The 21,034-nt window shown below is 36.7% G+C and overlaps 1 protein-coding gene across 28 annotated transcripts in view; it reads right to left on the bottom strand.

Moving 5' to 3' along the window:
- Window positions 1–21,034, bottom strand: part of DLG2 (discs large MAGUK scaffold protein 2) — a 1,001,432-nt gene that overhangs the window by 237,762 nt on the left and 742,636 nt on the right. For 25 of the 28 annotated variants that reach the window (XM_032099063.1, XM_032099062.1, XM_032099064.1 and 22 more), the window contains one exon: window positions 17,444–17,599. The exons of the other annotated variants lie outside the window; for them this stretch is intronic. In XM_032099063.1, coding sequence (XP_031954954.1) covers window positions 17,444–17,599 — 156 coding nt within the window. The remainder of the gene's footprint in view (window positions 1–17,443; window positions 17,600–21,034) is intronic. 28 annotated transcript variants of the gene reach the window in all.

Below are 21,034 nucleotides of genomic sequence, written 5' to 3'. Positions count from 1 at the left end.
TCGCAGTTTAAGCAAATGTCAAAAGACATTAGCAAGGACTTGAAACATGGGTCCACTTTTAAGGAACTTTGGCAAAACTTTGATAAAAATCAAGAGATAGCTCAGCAGTTTTAGGAAAATTCATATAGGCAATAGGAAGAATCATAAGATTTGCGATCCAAAAATACCAAATTGCACATCAGACATGTATTTAACAGTTGCATTGTTGGGGGAAGACAAAAGAAGAAAAAAGAAATTATTGGGTAAGTTTTCCAGTAAGGAAACTGCTCCTATTGTCTAAAGGAAAAGCTCATCTAATCTATAGTCCGTGAATACAGCATAAATTCTGAAATACTGTAAACTAGTCAATTATTCATAACAATGCTAACGGGCAGCATACCTTTAGTCTCAGAAAGTGTTAAGACCAGAATTTTTAGATGACTTGGTTTATTACTGTCAATAGAACTGAATGAAATGCATTTTTGTCAAAACACAATTTTGTGGGAGATATGTACTCAGTAGGAGAATAAGAAAACAAATGGTTAAACAAACACTTGGAAAATCCGGAAAACCTCACATTTTCATGTACTTTTCCACTACAGTCCATAGAAGTTCATCTAAAGTTAGGAATTCCACTTTAAAGACCATTGAGAACTCCCTTCAGGAATCAGAGATTCCTAATTCCAATCCAGGATCCAAAAAAAGGAAGTATAATGCAATTTTAATACAGAACTCTGTCAGAGCAACCTTGTCATTAACAAAATGGAGAGAGATTATATCCTGATGGTTACACTGCTCTTGCAATATTGAATTTGGTGCCTAGAAAAACCTTGCTTTGCTTTCTCTTCTCAAGGTAGGGTTGACTTTCTTTGCACTGAAGATGACACTTGAAAAGTAATTCATAGGACTTTTGTACTTCATCTCCTTGTTTTAAAAGGAGTAGGGAAATCATAGATAAGTAAGTCTAATAACAGACTTAAATTAACATCAACCCATTAAACTAATTTGCGAAGTTTCTATCCCTCTCCATCCAAAGAAAAACAAGCACATAAAATTCTTTTCATGCTGGAGTCATTGCACTAAATTTTACTCATTTAAGATCAAGTATATGGAAATTAAAGTGATTTAAAACAGCAATGAAAAACTGACTGATGCCAAACCATACCATGCCATTAATAAACATTTCTAACTGTAATGAGATTCTTTATTATATCTGCATAATAAAAAAATCCTACAGAAATTTAATATTGTGTAAGACCACGTTCATTTTCTCTGTGCTTACTAACCTTCATGTGTGTATTGCAATGACTTACAGAAAAGGAGTACACTCAGCTTCCACCAAAGTGGCTGATTGAAACAAATGGGACCATCACAATAGAAAGAGCATTAATTTACAATTTAAAATTCATCAGAAAAGCACACTTCCTACTGCAGTTACTCCTGATACTGTGTTTACTGCACCTGTGTGATACCTTCTGATAATGTTATCCCTCCTGTGTGGATATACATTATCTCTGTGCAAGCTAGGAATACGGGTTGAAAATGTCTTTTTTTCAACAGAGCAGAGGTGAGAGTGTAATCCTACTTAAGCTGCTGTTTAGTCTCACTTCCTCTGTCATTCAAAGCAGCCTAGCATGCAAGTGTGCATGTGCAGCTATATCAAGCACAAACCCAACAATCCTAGAAAAATACACACAGAGAAAAAAGCAAATGCAGAAATAACATAATGCAGATAACATTCCAACAGAATACTGAAAAACAGCAGGGAATGGCAATTTGAAAATGCAGAAGTATAAAGACTGTATTGTCAATACAAAAGATGAACAGTGAAGAAATTCAACAGTTTAAACTCTTCTGCTTCTAATCTAATCTTTATGAACCATGATTTTTGAATGTTTTAAATTTGATAGAAGTTGGACTTAGCAGTTCATGGGAAATATTGAGTGTCTTACATCACGGGGTCTAAGGATGAAGTATACACTAAAATTAGATATGAAAAAAAATTTAAAATGTATTAATTTTTCTCATTCTAGGGTTACTCCCAGTGGGAGTGTCAGGCATAAGCATCTCCCAGAGAAGATGACCGTCATACTATCTAAGCACATTAGTAATTAATTTTGCCTGGCTTTGATTATAGGCCCTAGACTGGATTAGATGAATGATGCTGTATTATTTACTTATATGTTCCATTATGTCAATCCTTATATTCATAAACAGATAAATAAACCACCATTTATTAAAAGATGGTTATTAAACTCACTCTTTGAAGAGATATTTAGCTAATTAAGAGAGAACTGTGAAAGGAATTTATCAAGACTTCTACTCTATGCCTGTGGCAGTCATTAAGGTGAATTGTTTAGTTACAAACTTAGTAGATAAATCATTTGAGTAAAACATTGGAAACTGGTTTTAAAAGGTCTGCAAAATTAGCAAGCGTGTGTGCATGAATGAGCTGATACACAGCAAATTTGTGATCCTCCTGGTGACTAATTTAACATCACTAAGATAAAATAGTGTAAGTTCTGAACAATAGCCTGGGTTTCCTCTGCTAAACTTTACAAGTATTTCTTACAGGTTAGGGATCATTTCGTATAATTACAACCTTCTCATCAGTCAGCCAGCAAACCCAAGGTCCTTGGGTTATTTCAAGGTTACTTTAGTGTAAAGCCACTGCTTTACTGGTCTTTACTAGTGTAAAGACACTGCTATGTTTCTTCTACTTTCAGGTTTCATTTACTAAATAAAGAGCTTCATCTAGAAGTAAGTCTCTCTTTGCTGCTAGCAACTAATTACTCCCCTCTGCAAGTATTTAGGTACTTTGGTTCTCACATGTTTTGGCCAGAACCAGTTGCACTGGGTCCACTGAGATTTAAAATACTGGTGATTAAGAGAAAACATCTGAGTAACAGACAGGGAAGCACAAGGAAACATGAATCAATCAATACAAACAGTCACAGTCGGATTTATACCAACAACTCATCTAACCTTAACTAGCACTAAAACCAGAATTCCATTGTTTTTTGTCACTACAAAAAGAAATAGTCACACGAGGAAGCTATTTTGGAACATGAGTATCTTGTGCCCATATTTATCCTGTGCACGTGAAGTGAGCTATCACTGCAGAATTTTGCCTCAGCTCTTCATGTGCTATTTTTAAGAGAAATCAGTTCTGCTGAAAACCTCTGAGTTCCCTGAAATCAATGAATACTTCATATATGAAATATGAATTATTTGGATGATAAAAAACCTATGGAAGATAAGCTCATGCATTGGATGGTCATCCTTATTTTCAAATCTTGGATTCACAAGAAAGTTCCATGGCAATAGGCTCTTGTGTTTAGAATTCCTTTGATACACTACTTTATTCCAAGTTACACCTCTCTTCCAACATACCAGGGAAGTCTACTATTATAGAAAATACCTGTTCAAATAATCATATTTTTTAACCAGTGGAATTCTCCAAATACAGTTGGGTAAATACACATCAAGAAACCCAAAGAAGGTTCTGTCACTCATTACTCTGGATATAAAATGAGAACTTTTGTACCCAAGTTAAGTGGAACGGTTTCATTCCTGTTTCTTTCTTCTGGGCCAAAACAGGCCTGGATACATTCTACACTTTTGAAGCATCTAAATTAATTTAAATTTGTGTCTTATTATTAAACCCATGATAACTACTGTAGCTGCAGAATCCCTTTATATAGAGATTAGAGATTGCAACACATCAGCCCCAAACAAAAACTCTTCCCTTTAAATGTGGATGCAGAATGTGTAAATTAGTGCTGGAAAAGATTAATTATTTCAATGTATGTATTTCACTGATGGCAACCCAGACCTGTTAAATATTCTTACAGTAAATGTTACAATATGCACATCTCCAGTTGAGAATAGAGGTAAAACTGTCAGCATTTTTAAGACGAAAATACAACATAATTTCTTCTCACACGGAACTTCAGCTTATTCTCTACATAGAGACTGGTCTAAGCCTTAAGTGAGGAAACACTAGTATCATTTAAAGTGAATTTATTAGGACCTATTTTGATTCATTTTGCTTTTCTTGTTAGAAATATAAAGGGTATTTACAGTACTACCAAATTCCTGGATATTGGTTAATCAGTCTATGAATCAACGTTCCCAATTCAAATGGTAGCTTCCACCTTTTTCCACTGATTGATTTTATAACTCAAATGAAGCTCTGTTAAAATTTCAGAATGGGAATTACACTGATTTAAATTCATATGTACAGTACTAAAATTTGAAGTTGCGAAAAGTACTCTTGATTTCTATTCTTTGTTTGCTGTCCCTTTTGGCAAGGGAATCTGAAGCTTCCTAGCTTCACTGAGGATTTCTGTTAGGAGCTTAGTAAAGCCATTTACTCTCTCCATTTCTTCATCTCTAATAAAACCAAGACAAATGAGATGTCCAGACTCTTGCAGGGATTGGAATATTATTAAGGTAGACAAGATGAAAACTGTGTGCAAGCTGAAGAAATCCTGTCATTTTTCAAGCTGCATCAATGTTACATTTTTGTTAGTTGAAACTAATTAAATGGATTTCTTTCATTTTAAAGTGGTAATGCAAGAATAGCAGAACTGGAAAATTTAAACATGAAAACATGAAAGAAATTAAAGAAACCCGATGTGAAACACTTACAGCATATTCTATTTTACTGAAGAGCATATTTACATCAGTTTTTTATAAAAATCCCCTTTCTTATTATATAGTGATTACTTAGAACCACAACTTTATATTGCAGCATTGTATTTTGAAGTTTCTTGATGAACAACAGTCCATGCTACTTGATTTATTTAAGTCAACAGCAAATAGATTTGCCATTCCAACAATTTAGGAATTTATTTACCATGTAATGCTATTCTTTAAGAAGGATACACAGTAGTACAATCCAAATACATTGAGGCTTTTTGAGAAATAGTTGTGATGCTACAAAACATGATGTCATGTGGCGTGGCAGTCAGCCCTGACATGAAAACTGCTTAGAGTATTATGTTGCCATGTTTATTCCTGGTTTAACTCTAACAAAGTCATGTAATTCTCCTGCCTTTGCTGAGATATGATTTGGTTTTGGTATTGTAATGATCTTCCTTTGCAGACATCTGCTGTCTAATCCCACTTTTGTCAAAACACAAAACTCTACTCTTGCAATTAAATCAAATCACTATGGTATTGTACAAGATTGTATAAAAAAAAATAGGAAAACTAAGGAAAAGGAATCAGTTGAACATGATTCCTGTATTCTTATCATTGTCAGTATGGTTTGAGTCTTTGATATTTTGTTCCAAAGAACAATATGAGTACCCTAGCTGAAAGACCCATTTCTGTAATCCGTGGCGTACCAATGTGAATGCTAACTGTTGAGTGATGACTACAAGAACTATCTGTGAAACCAGGCAAAATCCATTAGGAAAAATACACTCAAACTTCCATCAGGAGTAAACTTCCTCTCTTTGTGTATTTCCCTTTCTAAATCCTGTAGACATACCAGTCAGGAGAAGTTTCATTTGAGCCTCAATAGTCTAGGCAGCACCTATGATTTCAATGACAATCACGAATTCATCACTGACTTCAGATATCTTTGTCACACAAGAATTCTTACACACTTTGACTGAAGTAGGATAATAAATGAAATGGTTGTAAAGGTTTGATATAAAAAATGAACAACCTCCACTCATACTGCTGCATATGAACTGTCAAAATCGAATTCTCTTCTGCATGGTGCAATGACAGCATTACGTGAGTTTATGTCCTACCCAAACCTGTATGACTTCTGCTTCCAACCAAGCCTGCACAGCCATGCTCTTACCACAGATACTACGTAAGTTCTCCTACCTGCAACTCATAGTCACCATACCTTGAACAGGCTCAGAGTTCTGATTATAGTTTGTGCAATCTTCATCAGATCAGTAGCTGAACTGTCTACATGTTGCTAATTATACCCAAGTCAGCTATTAATCAATGTGGGCATTTATTGGAAGCAGGTTATTCTGCTTCATCAGCTAAGCTGCCTTGGCTGGAACCCACTCAGGACTTTGGTCTTGCATTGGGCTGCACAGGGGCACTGTACTACCAGTGAGGAGTAGCAAGTGATAATTGGCTTCCCTACTGTGTACTCCACCCGTGTGGGCTTCAGTGCAGCTCAGCGCACATCCTAACATGCTCCCTTTCTACACTATGATGGTTTCACTCTGCTTTTTAGGAAAGCTCAATTGCAGATACAGTCATTACTATTTAGGACTCAGCTGCTAGAGTTGTATTCTTTTCCCTTCTTCCCACTTCATAAGTGTAGTGATTTCAACATCATAAAAGCAAGAACTATAATGATCCTCAAAAGATAAAGCAAACAACTCCAATTATCTGTGAAACGATGCATTTTCTGCATGGAGTATTGAAATACTCTGGCAAAAGACATTGTCTATGCATCTCCCTGGGGACTCTAAAGTATCTCTTCATGTATTTCCTTAACAATATTGAAATTTCAATTTTGAAAGTCAAACTAGAAGTTCCCCTTCCCTTTGTCAGCTAAAAAATGTATTTTAGTATCTTGTCACTTTCACTGACCTTGCTTTTTCTGCAGTAACAGTAGTAGTTTTATGCACTATAAGCATTATTAAAAAAAAATCAGATAAGGTAGTTGCTTCTGGTATTCTTTAAAAATGAAATAAAAACCTTTTAAAGAATTAATTCTTTTAAATCCCCAAACATTAACAAATTCTACATAAAAATTTACAATGACAACTTGGCTAAATTTAGGTACAACCCAGAAAGGTCAGTTGCATAACTAGATGTTCACAAAATTCAGGGATGTTTAGAGCTTGTAACTCTTTCTGCATACCTAATGTATGGGTTTTTTTCCTTTTATTTCTTGCTAGAACAAAAAGAAAACCTCTTCTCAGTGACTTCATAGTGATACAGCAGCTTATAATGACTGGTTTACGATGAACTCCTGCGTCAGTTTGTCCTACTACTGCAAATTGGCACTGAATATCTCAGCGTATGTACATATGTTTTATCAAGGGCAGTTCTTTTCCTGGCCTTTTCAATGTTTCCTACCAAAACTCAAGCTCAGGATTTTGTATTTCCCCTGTACTTGTGTGTAATAAATAAGCATCCATCTTTCTTCTCCCCCTTTCCTCTGTTCCCTGCCCACCCCGTACTACTTCTCAAATTAATACCCTTAAGAAACTATGTTGAAGTACAGTAACTGTGTAACGTACATTGCCAAAAAATTACCTCTGAAGCTCCCCTTTTCCCTTATTCAGTTTCAAAACAAGGTTTCAGTATTTTCAAAATCCCAAGGATTTTAGTTCAGATCCCAAGGTCCTCTACAGGTAGTAGTAAGAAAGGTACCCTCTCTTTTGGGGACATTGACAATCAGTAAATTCAGAATAGCTTTCATTTGTTGTGTTGGTTTTTTAAAATTACATGTGGGGAAAATTTTGGATGCAAGTATTGAGACAGTAGTAGTAGGTGAGATCCACAGCCTCAGAGCTGCACAGCAGGTGTCTGAACAGCTCCCAGTAATGAACCAATGCTCTTAAAAATTTCTGTCTTTCTGCATAGCACAACTTTGTTATTTCCTAGACACACACTTTGAAAATATTGAACTAACGTGAAAAAAAATTACAGTGCAAATTTGTCAAAGAAGCTATGGAACTGGAAGAGAAACTCACTGAATATAGGCACAATCCTAGTCTGCTAGGATAACATAAATTATCCTTCCAACTCTGAATGTATATTCCGAACTGAAGTGGAATCTACAACAGTAATTTTAAAGATCTGAAGTCATATTTAGATCTCACTTTAGGTTACATCATTAGGAGTTAAGACAACAAAATAAAAAAGCAACAAACCAAATAAGTTTAAAGTAATGGCAAGATAATTTTGGTGGTCAAACACATAGCACCTCTAAATACCCAAGCCCCACAGTGATAGCTTTAAAATATTCTTTGCGAAGGACTGAGTTACTGTTTCTCACACCAAACAGGAAAGTGAGAAAATACTGAGACGAGTGAATTTGCTTTAATTAGGAAGGCAAAGGGGGCTGGTAAAGGGCTCTAGCAAGTATATGCTCAGACTGTTTTCTGTTTGAAAGGTGAAGAGAAGGAAAATTCAATAATCAAACTAACATATGGAGCAAAATTGTCATGGTTTGCAAAGCAATTGTATGCCAAACCATGGAATTTAAATAGAGATTCTTGCCTATAGATCTTTGGCCTATATTTCACTGGCTCAAATTTCACTTTTTAAATGTAATTTAGGTGCTTCCAAATCTGTGTTTTATTGGAAATCAGTTGGACTTTAGCTCATGAGATTATCTGAAAGCCCATCTTTCATTTTATGACAGCCAATTCTCTCAGTGGACTAATGAATCACATAGTAATTTTAAAAAATCTTATTATCTTCTGCATCTCTTAAATATTACAAATATTTATAGATTTATTTACATCAAAATGGATTTAAATAAATAAGGAAAGAATTTCAGCAATCCTCTCCATACCAAAATGAAAGTTTAACCTAAAATAAGGATGGTATTTATTCAGATGGCATTTAAAAACAACTAACTTAACTGTAGCACATGTACATAAATGTACTATATAGGTAAACGGGAGTTTATTTTTCCACAATTTCTTGTTTTCTTCTCTGCTATTTCTCCTGTTTTGATAAACTCCTTTGTAGTATTTGTATTGTCAGACTGAATCAGGGAACAACATGCAACAACTCCCCCAAAGTTATGTTGAGATTTTCAGTCCAGCTCAAATTTAAATGAGCACCTTAAAGTTTTGAGTGTTACGGTTTTCATTACTTGTATCACTCTGAAGTCTCTGCAGACGGTTCCAGTTATAAAGTCAATATTTTCAAAGAGCAACAAATGCTGGTTTTGAAACAGGAAATGTAAAGAGTTCTGATCAATAACTATTTCTGCAGTAACATGAGAAATAAAAAATAAATTTCATCACATTTCTCTTACGATGGTTGCATGGCCTTTTAAAAACAAAGAAACAGCAGAAAAATGTGACCTCACTGTTTTAACCTTTGATTACTGAAATCCATTTTCCCTTTATCATGGCATATAGTTATTATCCTTATAGACCCACAGAGGTACTTGTATGTTCTGATACTGGGAAAAAAAATTTGAAAAGGAAAACAAAATTATGTAGAAATTTTAGAGTAGACCCAGAATGTGGATCCCATCACATTCTGAGTTTTTTTAAACTTAGTATTGTTCTTTTTCTGGCTATTCCATTAATTAGTATTTTATACTTTTTGGAAAGAAGATGTAAAGTGAAATCACCAACTACAAGAGAGGAGGATCAAATTTAAACAACTCATTAGCTTTGCAATGCCTCCCACAACAGTGTCCTCAAATAGGCTTGCAGTATCATTGGCCCAGCACAGACTCAGAGACTACTTCCTCCTGATTTCTGTATCACAAACATGTTTTTAGATTTATCCTGCTCTGTTCAAAGTCAGACCTTATTTGACTTGATGAAATGAACAGAACTAGACATTATTGGAAAGTATCTATGTATAGAGCTTATTTCAACAAAAATAAATGGTGGTAAATAAATAAAACACAATCTGGGGGCCTGAGAGAGCACTACATTATTCCACTGTGATAAATGTAGTGCAAAAGAAGGCTAGTGCAGGGTTGAGGGAAGGTTCATTATTGCTGTTGTTATAATTCTCTTGCATTTCCCTGACAAACTACACTGCTGTAATGAGAGGTCTCACCCGCTTTCCACAACACCTTCCTTCACTCTGTTTAATTCTAATGATCACTCTTTTTCTATGCAGAAAACCTTGCATATCTCCACCTGCTGGAACTATCCTTTAAATCCAAGGGCTGCTGGTGGTGTCTGTAGACACGTGTCACCCATTTCACAACTGGACAAAATGGAAAGTTTTAATTTTCCAAGGTCATACAACCTGTCAGTGGCACAGGCAAATATCTGTTTCCAGCCCTTTGCTCTTCATGCTCTTTTCTGTGCAGTTACAACTCGGGAAACTATTCTTTTCCCAACAGGCACAGCATAGGGAGCCACAGCGTAGCTTTATTTACCCTGCCTCCACAGTAATATTTAATTTCTAAGCTCAAAGAACTCTCTCATGGGGTAAAAAGAGTAATTTGTTCTCCAGGTTAAATTTATTCCTGGTTTTTCTGATGAGCCAAGACTCTACCAATTACTGTGACAGATGGAGTGATGATTTCTATGATGTGGAAACTTGTCCACAGGAATGAAACTGAAATCTCCAAACCCATCTCTCATAGTAGCCTTTAGACAGTTGTCAGGTAAAAATTGCCACTGTGGACAAAGTCTGAATTAGCGAATGGCTCCAGTAGCGTGTTACTGCAGCTCTGACACTTTCTGACAAATTTTTGTCATTTATTCTGAATATACTTGAACCAGATAGAGAACCAATACATGGGTTTAAATTTCTCCCAACACTCAGAAGAATCTGAACATTGTGTTTGGATTTTTAGTACTCTATCTTTTTGGAAGGAATATTTCGAGGTGATTTTCAGAGAGCAGAATGAGATGTTTGAGAGTCCTTACGTATATTGAAAACAGTAACGTATCTCACAGAGGTGACCATTTCAAACAAGAAAGTTTTTGTGTGAACTTGGTTAGGAACCAACTGGATTTTCATGGGATAGCCAGAAGCATCACTCCCGCCTTCTATTTAGGCAGTAAGTGCTGTAGCCAGAGTTAGTGGTGAATGGCAGCCTCTGAGGCAGACACCGGGCACAACTTCAGCTTGGAGGGTCATGGTCCACCACAACCTCCCTATGCCTGGTGACTGAATGCCCTGGCCACAACCCTTAGGCACAAAACCATTTAAAATAGTCTCATACTTGTCTATTCTCCTGGTTCCAGTCTTCATCATTAATCCAAAAAAAACACATAGAAACTGACCTTTGATACTGCAGGAACATTTTCTGTGACTTAGAGACTGAGATTCAGAACTTGCTGGCATGGAAAGGAAGGAGACATCTTTTCTTTGTTTATGCATGTCTCTCTGTAGCTCTGCTTGTAATCAAAACAGCAGGAAATTTTTAATACTAGTGATTTAAAGATGTTTTCTTACTGAGAACTGATTTTTTTTCTTCTGTAAAGACATAGCAAAAAAAAATACTGCTACTTAACTGAACTGAATTAATATTTCTGTCCGTTTTATGAGCTAAGAATATACAGTTTAATTTTCATGGGTGCAGACTGTGAACAAAAGGAGATCTGTAGCACAAGAAAGCACATTATCTCTGAAAATCAAACCATATTAAAAAAATACGAAACATTTCCCAAATGACAGAGCAGAACAAACACCTTAATTATTCTCTTTTAAAAATTTTATTCTATTCTATTTAATGATAGTAGTTATTGTTCTTAATATAACTGAGAAGATTATTTTACTGACAAAGAAAAGCAAATAGAATTAAGTGACTTTCTCAGCTGAAGAGAATTAGTCAGCAGCACAACTGCAAATAAAGCCCAGCAGCTCTAACCTGAAGCACACCCCCTCTTAACCTGAAAGGCTTCTGTAACTCTACATAATTAAACACTTGAACTGTAGAGGTTTTATGTCTTTACAGGTTAAGATTCTCCTGCAAGCATCTCTCTGAGCATCTAGAAGTTGCATCTTCCTAGCAATTTTAATTAATAGTGTTCACAATAGAAGACTCCTCATTAAAAAAATGAAAGCACATAAGTGAGTTTATAGGAATGTTTGTGCTTATTAGGGTCAGAGATTCATGCACGCAAGACAGCATGAGAGCTGAGATTGAAAGGCAGCATCATTTTTCTTTCATTAACACTAACAGTTATACGACTGGATCATTTACTTGAAGAGAACACTTCAGTCAGGATTAAACAGAAATTATAGGAAACTGTTCCAGTTAAGACTTTCTAATTTGTTAATTGAAAGTGATAAGGAAAATCCACAATTAACTTCTATCATTTCCAAAAGATCCTTAAATAATTTAAAGGCCTCAGGAGGCTGATTCACAAGCAGGGACAATCTACATCAAATGCTGCATTTAAGTTGTAGACAGTTAATCAACAGAGTTTATGCTAATTGTGTTTTGCCTTATAACTAAAAAATACTGCAGGTCTGGAGCAGCAGATTTCAGAAGCAGCACAACCCTGTCAATCGTAATGTGCATGGAGTTGTATGCATCTGGGCTGCATCCTGCCACCCACTGTGATGTGTGCTTCTGCTGGTGAGTCAAGGTCTCCAAGCTTATTTTTAGAGAGGTCTAGGAGTTGAAGAAGTGCTTGAATTGCTAAAGATGTCCAGGCAGTGAAGGCTACAGCACTTACGTAGCTGATTCTCACTGAAATCAACAACAGAAGATGCTTCCCATCAGTATGAACATCAGCACCCAAGCCAGCCTTTGTGATAACCAGTTTAATCTCTTCAATTGCTTAGTGCTCTGTGCCTCTGAATGCCTAAATTTGTGTATAAGTATGCCTTAAAAATCACTTCTCAAAACAAAAACCCACAGTATTCACTTTCTAAAATGCCACTTTATGGTTTTAGGGAACTACTTCTCTAAGAATTATTTTAACCAGGTATCTTATATTTTCAAAAGATGGGGTTTTTTTTGTGACTTAAGGTTAGTTTTCATTGGCACTGAATAACCTGAACCTCAGTATTGCCTATTTTTATGTTCAAAAATCCACAGAAAGAATTGTGTGCTTATTCCCCTCCACTGTCTTTAAGCAATGTTTTTTAGTAGTAGTACCTCGTTATATATAAGCCTGCTCTCTGTGTTGGATTGTGTAAAATGCAGGTCAGTCCTGAAGCTGATCTGTAGTTGTTAAAATATGAAGTACAAAGATGCTCCAATTCTGGTTTTAAATATTTAAGTAGTTACATCCATTTGATTCAAACAGACTATTTTCCCATTTTGTAATTGGTATTTGAAATTTCTACCAAAAAAAAAAAAAAGGTAAACAAAGAGAACTAAACAGTAGAAGTTATTTCTAAATTCAAGAAAGGTGGTTGTGTTTATGTGGGGCAAATTGAAGACTCAATTTCATAATACTGTTGCTTTTTTACTACTTGTTTGATAGGTCCCATCTTCAGGTTTCCAGGCACTTCAAAAAACACAAAATATGGCAAGATGTGTTTTGGGAGGTAAAATTCCCATATTAAACACATGGGACTTAACAGGGGATGCTGAGTACTCCTGTACAATGTGAATTTCAATAAAGATGACAAGAGCCTCCCTGGAAGGCAGCCACACACAGGTACAGTTATATGCATCACTCTGACAATAAGCTTGCTCCCAGCAGGTTACTGGGAAGGAAAAGGCTGTGCAGTATTAATAACGAGAGAGTGAGTACCAGAGAGACTCAACATTCACACCTTCAAGTGCAGTTACCTTAACTTCCTCACGGGGTCTGTGAAAAGTGGTCAGCATCTCCTCAGTGGTCCCTTTGTGGCTTAAGGATCCCAGGGATCCCTAAAGCTAAGTGGGGGTACCATAGGCAGCAGTGCTCCAGCTGCAAAGACCACAGGAGTGTGGTGACCCTTCCGTGCCTACAGGGAGGCTGTGGGGACTCAGCCCCGCACTGGAAGCAGCATCACACATCATTAAGATTTTGGACATTACCGTCTCCTTACCCATATGCCTGCATCCATTTCAGCACACTTTTATTCCTGTGGCTCTTAGGAGTTACACAATGCTCAGTTACCCTTGAATACCCATGACAATGGCATGCTGTTTTCTTCAAGACTGCTCTAGAGACTTGTGCCAATGTTACCTTCTCTCCCTAATCCATAAGAAAGTAGAGGTGTTTCCAAAAACTGCTGTCATTAATCTGATTCATCAAATATCTTGAAATGAAAGCCAACCATTAGTTCCTTCCCTTCAAGTACTTAAAAAAAAAACCCAAACAAAAAACCCAAAAAACCCAATTTCAGGGCAGCCCTTTAACAAAAAGTATTCTGGCAACTAGAGGGCTGGAAAGATTTCATGGAAGACAAGGAAGTTAATTTTAGGTAAAACCAAAGCATTTTTCTAGCATGTCTTTGTAGAGGTGAATGCAATGAAGCTCTCTGCAAAGCCTGGGAACATTTTGTGCTATACAGTGTTGAAACAAAGTCTCATGTTTTTAACAGGAGTGTTACATCCATGAGATGTGATTTCCTTTCACTGCCAATAATCTTCTATTTGTAGACATAATAGTTAGTAATGACAGGGGCCAGAACATGAATACTCCACATCCATTCCCACATGGTGCTCTCAAAAGAAAACTTAATACTCCAAAATTCTCTCTCTACTCCTGCCTTCAATGGAACAGATTTTCAGCTGTTGCACATTGATATAGCCCTCTTAAAATCAATTCATATGAACCGATAACTCAATCAGAAAACTAATTACACTTATCCTAAAATGGAAGTACATCATTCTAGACCTCCAAATCTCCCAGGAGTTGACAGGCCACCATAAAAGCAAGGGTTATAAACTTGAATTTATTATAGACAAATAAAGCTTTGGCCTATGAATTCTCTGCCTATTAAGTTAATGAGCCTTGACAAAACAGTCATCTGAGGAGCAGCTGACAAATTATCTGGAGCAGCAATTTGAAAGGCGTTGGCTGGCTTACAAACATTTCAGTTGGGAGAACATGGCATCATGTTCCTCTTCCTCTGGAAGAGTCATTTGTCAAACTAAATTTCTTGCAGATCAACAGCAGATTCCCAATACTGGAGCACTGAGATATGACAATATCTGCAATTACCAAAACAAGTAAATAATCCCTGTCATTTCCTCCCCAAACTTGAGGCTCACAAATGCTGATGAAGAACTCTTTCTAGGACGTCTGCATGAAGACAGCAAGATACCTTTTTATTTTTGACTGGAGTTCGCTGAAGTGTTTAATGTGGAGGAAAAGAGCTTTGAGAAATTCAGATGAGGAGAGGGGGACCTTTTAAAATACCTGGTCAATATTTGGAAGATATTTTTTTTTTTTAGTAGAACTTCCCATAGAGATAGTGGTATGCCAGCTGTGGATTTAAAACAGGGTCTTTTATTGGATTAATTCTTCAAAACTTTCAACACAATACAGCCCTGAAACTCACATTGTCTTTGGGAAATTTAGGGTTGTGTACATTAAATACTCTTGCAAGAACAGCCACTTAGATTAGGGTAAAAATGAGATCAGTACTTTTCTGAAATCTGTTCTCCAACTGTGAATACTGAGTCAATTTGGAAATTGAATCATGATCTGTTGTAAAGCTGTCACTTTCCTCACCAAAGGCATTTGCTGAAATATTATTTCAAATGTCTTCCTCCACACTCAACTATTCAGAGTCCTGTGGAAAAGATGACAGTACTGAGAACATGGAAAACTGTCGTATTTTCCATCTGAATGTTATTTCACAGTGTGAAGGAAGTACAAATTATAGTAATCAGTTGCCTCTGCAACAGCATGTAGCAGAGTATAGTGCAGAGCATTTAACCATGAGTTGTGTCTTTTCTCATACTTTATGTTCTTTTTGCAGTTTTTGTTGGACTACTGATTTAAACAAACTAATTAAATATACAGGGACTAGAGCTTAATATTACATGGAAGTAGACTGAAGATAAATGAAACCTTGTTCTTAAAGAGAATTGTTAACTCACACTCAGCAGAAGAATACCCAACTTTCCAAGTCCTGATGTCAGGTCATCAAATATCTGATGACCAAATATTGAGTCAACAGTAAAGCAAAAGAATGTACAGAATTATACATTCAAGGGGGAAAATGGCACAGTTTTATGAGCTCTCCAGGGCTCCACTGATTATTGACTTCTAAATATGTGGTTGCAGGAAGCAGCCTTAACATAATCATTTTCCCCCAACCTCCCTCCATCGTAGTCATGTCTACAGAGATCAACCATTTAGCAATGTATTACCTCTCTCTGTGGTTAGCAAGGCACTCAACTCCATGGCCCCAACATCCCCCAGAATGCCTCATTCAATTTTCTATTTCAAGTTGGAACCTTCCTTTCCAAGGGGACCATTGTAAGACTCTTTCTATAACGAACTCTTGCATTGTCTCATTCTAAAACCTCAGAAGCACTGTCATGCACAGATAAATTACCCATACTTACACTATACCTAAAGAACCAGAGAAACTTTACTACTTTTTGCCCACTTATTCCATTTAAGGTAATATTTGCAGGGAAATTAAAATATTATGGGCAGATCTGTTAGTGCCTGGCACCCTTGTGCAGAGATTTACACCTTCATAAAACATTGTACTAATCAAGGTGTTTCACACAAACTTGCACTGGGCTGAATATCACTTTGACCGCTTTGATTAAGCATCTTTTTAAAAATTCTAGAAGCTACACAGTTTTCATACTAACAAAGTGGTATCTTCTGCATGGTTTTGCCACATTTGTAACACTCTTTGCTATGTTTGTCTTCCTACTCTTTTTAACGGAGCTTTCTATTTCATAGCACTGCAGTGCTGTTCACAGCTGTCTTCCTAATCCCTGTTACTCTATCTTACATTAATTTATCATTTTACTTTCCACTTACACACTTCTGCTCTTCTCTTCCCACATTACTCTTTGCTTTGAAAAATGTTTTCTGTAGAAAATATCTATGATCAAAGCTCCAAACATAATTATTTTTCCTCCATTCTAGAATATAAAAGATGATAGAATTTTCCCTAACAAATTAAGCACTCTTGAAAAATTGTGCCTAACTCTTCCTCTATCTCCCAGATATTTGTTTGCAAATTGTTTACTACTATCCTTGTAGTCTATGGAAAAATAGTTGGGTTTTACTAGCATACAGTTTTGGATAGTCTGCTTTCCTTCATTAAATATTTATCAGGAGGTAACCACTGACAATGTTTTACAGAAAGATCTTCCATTATTTCAGTTATGGAAATGTTCGTCATTTTAGGCTTTCCTAACTGTTCTCTCAGAGCACAGCTAGCCTAGGGAATGCTAAATTTTAGATGCACTCTTAACCATGATTTGATGAGGGAGGTGATTATTTTTTGCTCTATTTCTTCTGAATGGCTTAGGCAGCTGCCCTATAAACCCAAAGATGCTCAGTGAACTAAGTATGCACAACAAAGGAATAAAGTGACTGATTCAAAAAAAATTACTACAGCTTTCAGTGAAGTCTTGGTCACTTTCCATACTCAAAGAGAAAAAAACACTGAATTCAGTTGCAAAATGTGGTACATATTATGTAACCTATTTTAGAACACCATTCCAATGGATCAAAACATTGCCTGTGTTCATCACTGGATTTTGGATGACCAAAATTATATACCACGGTAGCATGTATCTTCCAGTGGTGCAGATGTGAAAGCATGGTTAAAAATAAGCACAAGCTATAGAAAAAGATCTATGGTGAAGATGCAAACTATGAGATAAATCCAGTGATGTTCATGCACTCTAACAAAGGAGGTGAGGAAGAAGCGCATGCAGTACCTGGTGATCTCAGAGTCAGGGAGCAGGCCTACGTGGTAGTGGGGGTAGGGAGCTGTAAGAAGGAAGCTTTTGTCACACTCGACAGGGGAATAGTGCCTAGGAGAAGGTGGTTTATCACACAGTTTGTTCACAGTGCTGTAAACAGGTTCAGGAGGCCTGGTGATACAGAGACAAGAGTAAAAGATCAGGTGCATATTAGTTGCTGAGAATATAGAGAAAACACAGCAATCATTTTAAAAGCATGCATAGCATATCTATCAAGACCTTTTCAGTGGGGCTTTTCCAAGTAAAGTGCGCTGTTAAAGGAACTGTTAGAGTTTGATAACAGTAGTATGGCATTCAAGTAGCTGCATATAAAGATATACACAATACAAGTGGACCATAAAACTGCTCTCTGGGAAGTGTGGCACTTAAAGTGAGTATCTTGTCTCTGAAGTTGAGAAAGTGAGGCCATACTCTGCTTTCCCCCATACGCTGCTTTCTTTTCCTCTTTTTTTAATCTAACATTACTTCTACACAGCTTTCGGTATCTTAATTTTGAGCACAGCATAGAAGAAAATATGCTTGTTACCTGAAAAAGAAGTATTTTTTACCCATTAATTTATAATATAGATGAAGTACATATTACTTGTTAATACAACATACTCTTGTGTCCCAGTGAGCTGGGACTTTGCAAGTAGAGCTATTGTCAAATTGACCCATATCCTATAAAACCACTGATGGTAATAAACTCTGTGAGCAATTCATCTCATTGGCAGGCAATTCATTGCGTTTCAAGAGTTCTTTGCACTCTTTCCAGATTCAGCCTTCAAAATGTGATTATGCAGACCACATCTGAAAAACAGCTAACCTTATTGCCAAGGCTACTGCAATCGCACTTGCAGTGCTGCTCTAAGTTGCAAACAGCAGCCTGTGAAGTTAGATACAAAGAGTAAGATCTTAAAACTAAAATTTCTCCCCTGCTGCCTAGAGCCACCTGCCTGGGGGAGGCAATACTTACCACAACCCTCCCAGGAGCCATCTGGGAGAGGGGAGAAGGGAATGCAGCCTTTTGTATCAAGCAGCCAGGGATCCGCAGGAGACGAACAGCAGCAGTTTAAAAAACAAACCCACACCACATCCCCAGTAAATCTCCCACCTTGTAATTTCCCTGACTTGGCCCCAGGACATACGTCAAGGCCCACTGGCAGGGTGAAACTCGTCTCATTGTTTCCTGACATTTCTGCTCTAAAGAGTGTCAAGGGTCAATTGCTATCATATCCACACTTTTGCCAGAAGATCCAGGGTATGCCACTGCCTTTAATCACTGTCATACAATATTAGCTAGATGGAAATCTTATTTCAGAAGCCTGAAAATATCAAGAGGCCGAGAAGTTAATGAACTTTTTTTGTTCTTCTGGCTGCATTATGCCTCACATGGGTGTGGGTTTTGCTGTGACTTTCACAGGTACCAGAATTTATTACAGTTGTGGATGTGCTGGCAGATACAGAGAACCTAATTTCCTTTGTTACCTTCTGGGTTTCTCCTTTGGGGGAAAAGGAGTAGCTGCTTTACTTAAAAATTGGTCTCACTCAATGCTAATAACATTATTCATAGCAACCTGACACATGATTTGAGAACTCTCTGCGTCTGAATTTCCCAGGGAAAACTTTACTGTTAAAGAAACGGCAATTTAAGATTACCAAATAGCAAAATAGCAAAGCTGTCACTCATTTGGTTATAAAGCATTGTGTCATGCACTCAGTAAAATCCCTTTAAAAACATTTAAGGTAGCAATCATTTTTTATCAGTATATTTCACTTGCTTTAGAGGGCTGGATTTAATAATTTATTTACTAAATCAATTGTTGCTTTCAATTAAAAGAAAATGCAGAGAAAAAATATTCAATTGCACTTTTTTCCAATACTGCCTTTTATTCCCTTAGAAACCACTTCTGCTTTTAGGCAATAATGAAAGAACAAGTACAAATATCAAGCATAAATGATACCTACTAAGAAAATCGAAGAAATATTGCCCCAGTGCAGGAAGATGAATAAAAACTGTACATTTCTCCACGGCTTAAAACACTAACTAGTCCATAAAAAATTTGTTAGTGTCCTATATTCAAGTTAATTGTCTTCTCTGAGTCGTAGACGACATCAGTGCTGCTACCCCTTGGATACACTGTGAATGCTCAAACTACACTGAGTCATCAGTCAGTGACCATCCAACCTCATGCTGAGACACAAATCATGCCACAGAGATGGATAGATATGAGGAATTTCTTTGTTAATTGACAGTTACAAGCTGCTTCTGAAAGCAGAATGAAGTCAAACATTCACCATCTACCTAGTTATTGAGACCAAATTAGTCCTTCAAGTATAAACACAGAGTCCTAACAAACTGTCCTATGAGGCTCAGCGAATTTTAAAACATTTAGCAAATGTTAGCATGTTTTAAAACATTTTTCAAACATTTTTCACTCCATTCAGTCTTGCTGGGTGGTAAAATAACAGGAAACTGGAACAAGTCTGAGTATAAAGTCCTGATATTACGTAAGTGGTACTGTGACCTAGTTACCATCATGTCCTCAGTATGTGAGCTGCAGAGAGAGGTCTTAAGGCTAAGAAAAGGAATTCATACTTCTTATCGTTTTAAAACTTGGACTCTTTGGTTAGAAGAGGATTCAGGGTATCAGCTATTTCCAGTTATGAGTGCACTTCTTGTAAGGCCTTTGAAATGGTCTGAGATCATCAAAGCCACCGAATTCCCATCAGATGCCACTCTCTTCAAGGTCATGGAGAACATGGACTGCACTGGTCCTTTAGATGCCTCTATCCTATTCAGATGCATAGGCTAACAACTGCCAGCTGCATAGCTGGGCTCTGACTGCGTTTTATTGGCACAGAAAAGCAAGAAATTGGAAAAAAAGCGCAGTACATAACATCCAGTGTCCAGGATAAGTATAAACTTATTTTCTCTCTCAATTTGGTTTAGAAAATATGAATTAAGTAGTGTAAAAAGATTTGAAAGTTGGGATAAAAAATATAAAGTAAAAGAATGATTAAAATTATATGGGGCACTGTTCTTCTCATACAAACTGCGTTCCATATAGGCCATTAATCACAAAATTAATATGAGATACTTGCTGCAACAGCCAGTCTTCAAATACCCTCCTGATTCTTCACCTTCTCTATGGCAAACTAGTACTTAACTACAATAGTACCCACCTACTCTGGAAGAAAACAATCCCCTATTTTAAAAAAAGAAGACTATGAAGACCACCTGGCTTTATTAAATAGTTTGTTCTAATGCTGCATTTTCTCATGTCATTTGTATGTCCCCTCACAGAAAGAAGAAAGAACTTCTTTCCAAAGGGATCAGCCCACCTGATAAATCCTGTCTCGCACATCCTCTCCAGTGCTATGACAGAGATAGATTATCCTCTCTCAAAGCATGGGATAATGAGAGTGCTATTTAGAAAGAGTTTTTAATGTGCCCTTCTGAAACAATACAGCCAAGGTCACCTCAACTTTTCTTGCAAAAATAATTAAGAGCCAGATTGAACATAAACATCGAAGCCTTACACTATGATGCACTAATTCTTCAAA

This window comes from Corvus moneduloides, chromosome 2 (assembly GCF_009650955.1).
Source record: "Corvus moneduloides isolate bCorMon1 chromosome 2, bCorMon1.pri, whole genome shotgun sequence".
In the NCBI taxonomy this organism is placed as follows: domain Eukaryota; kingdom Metazoa; phylum Chordata; class Aves; order Passeriformes; family Corvidae; genus Corvus; species Corvus moneduloides.
This window is presented reverse-complemented; position numbering and strand designations above follow the sequence as displayed.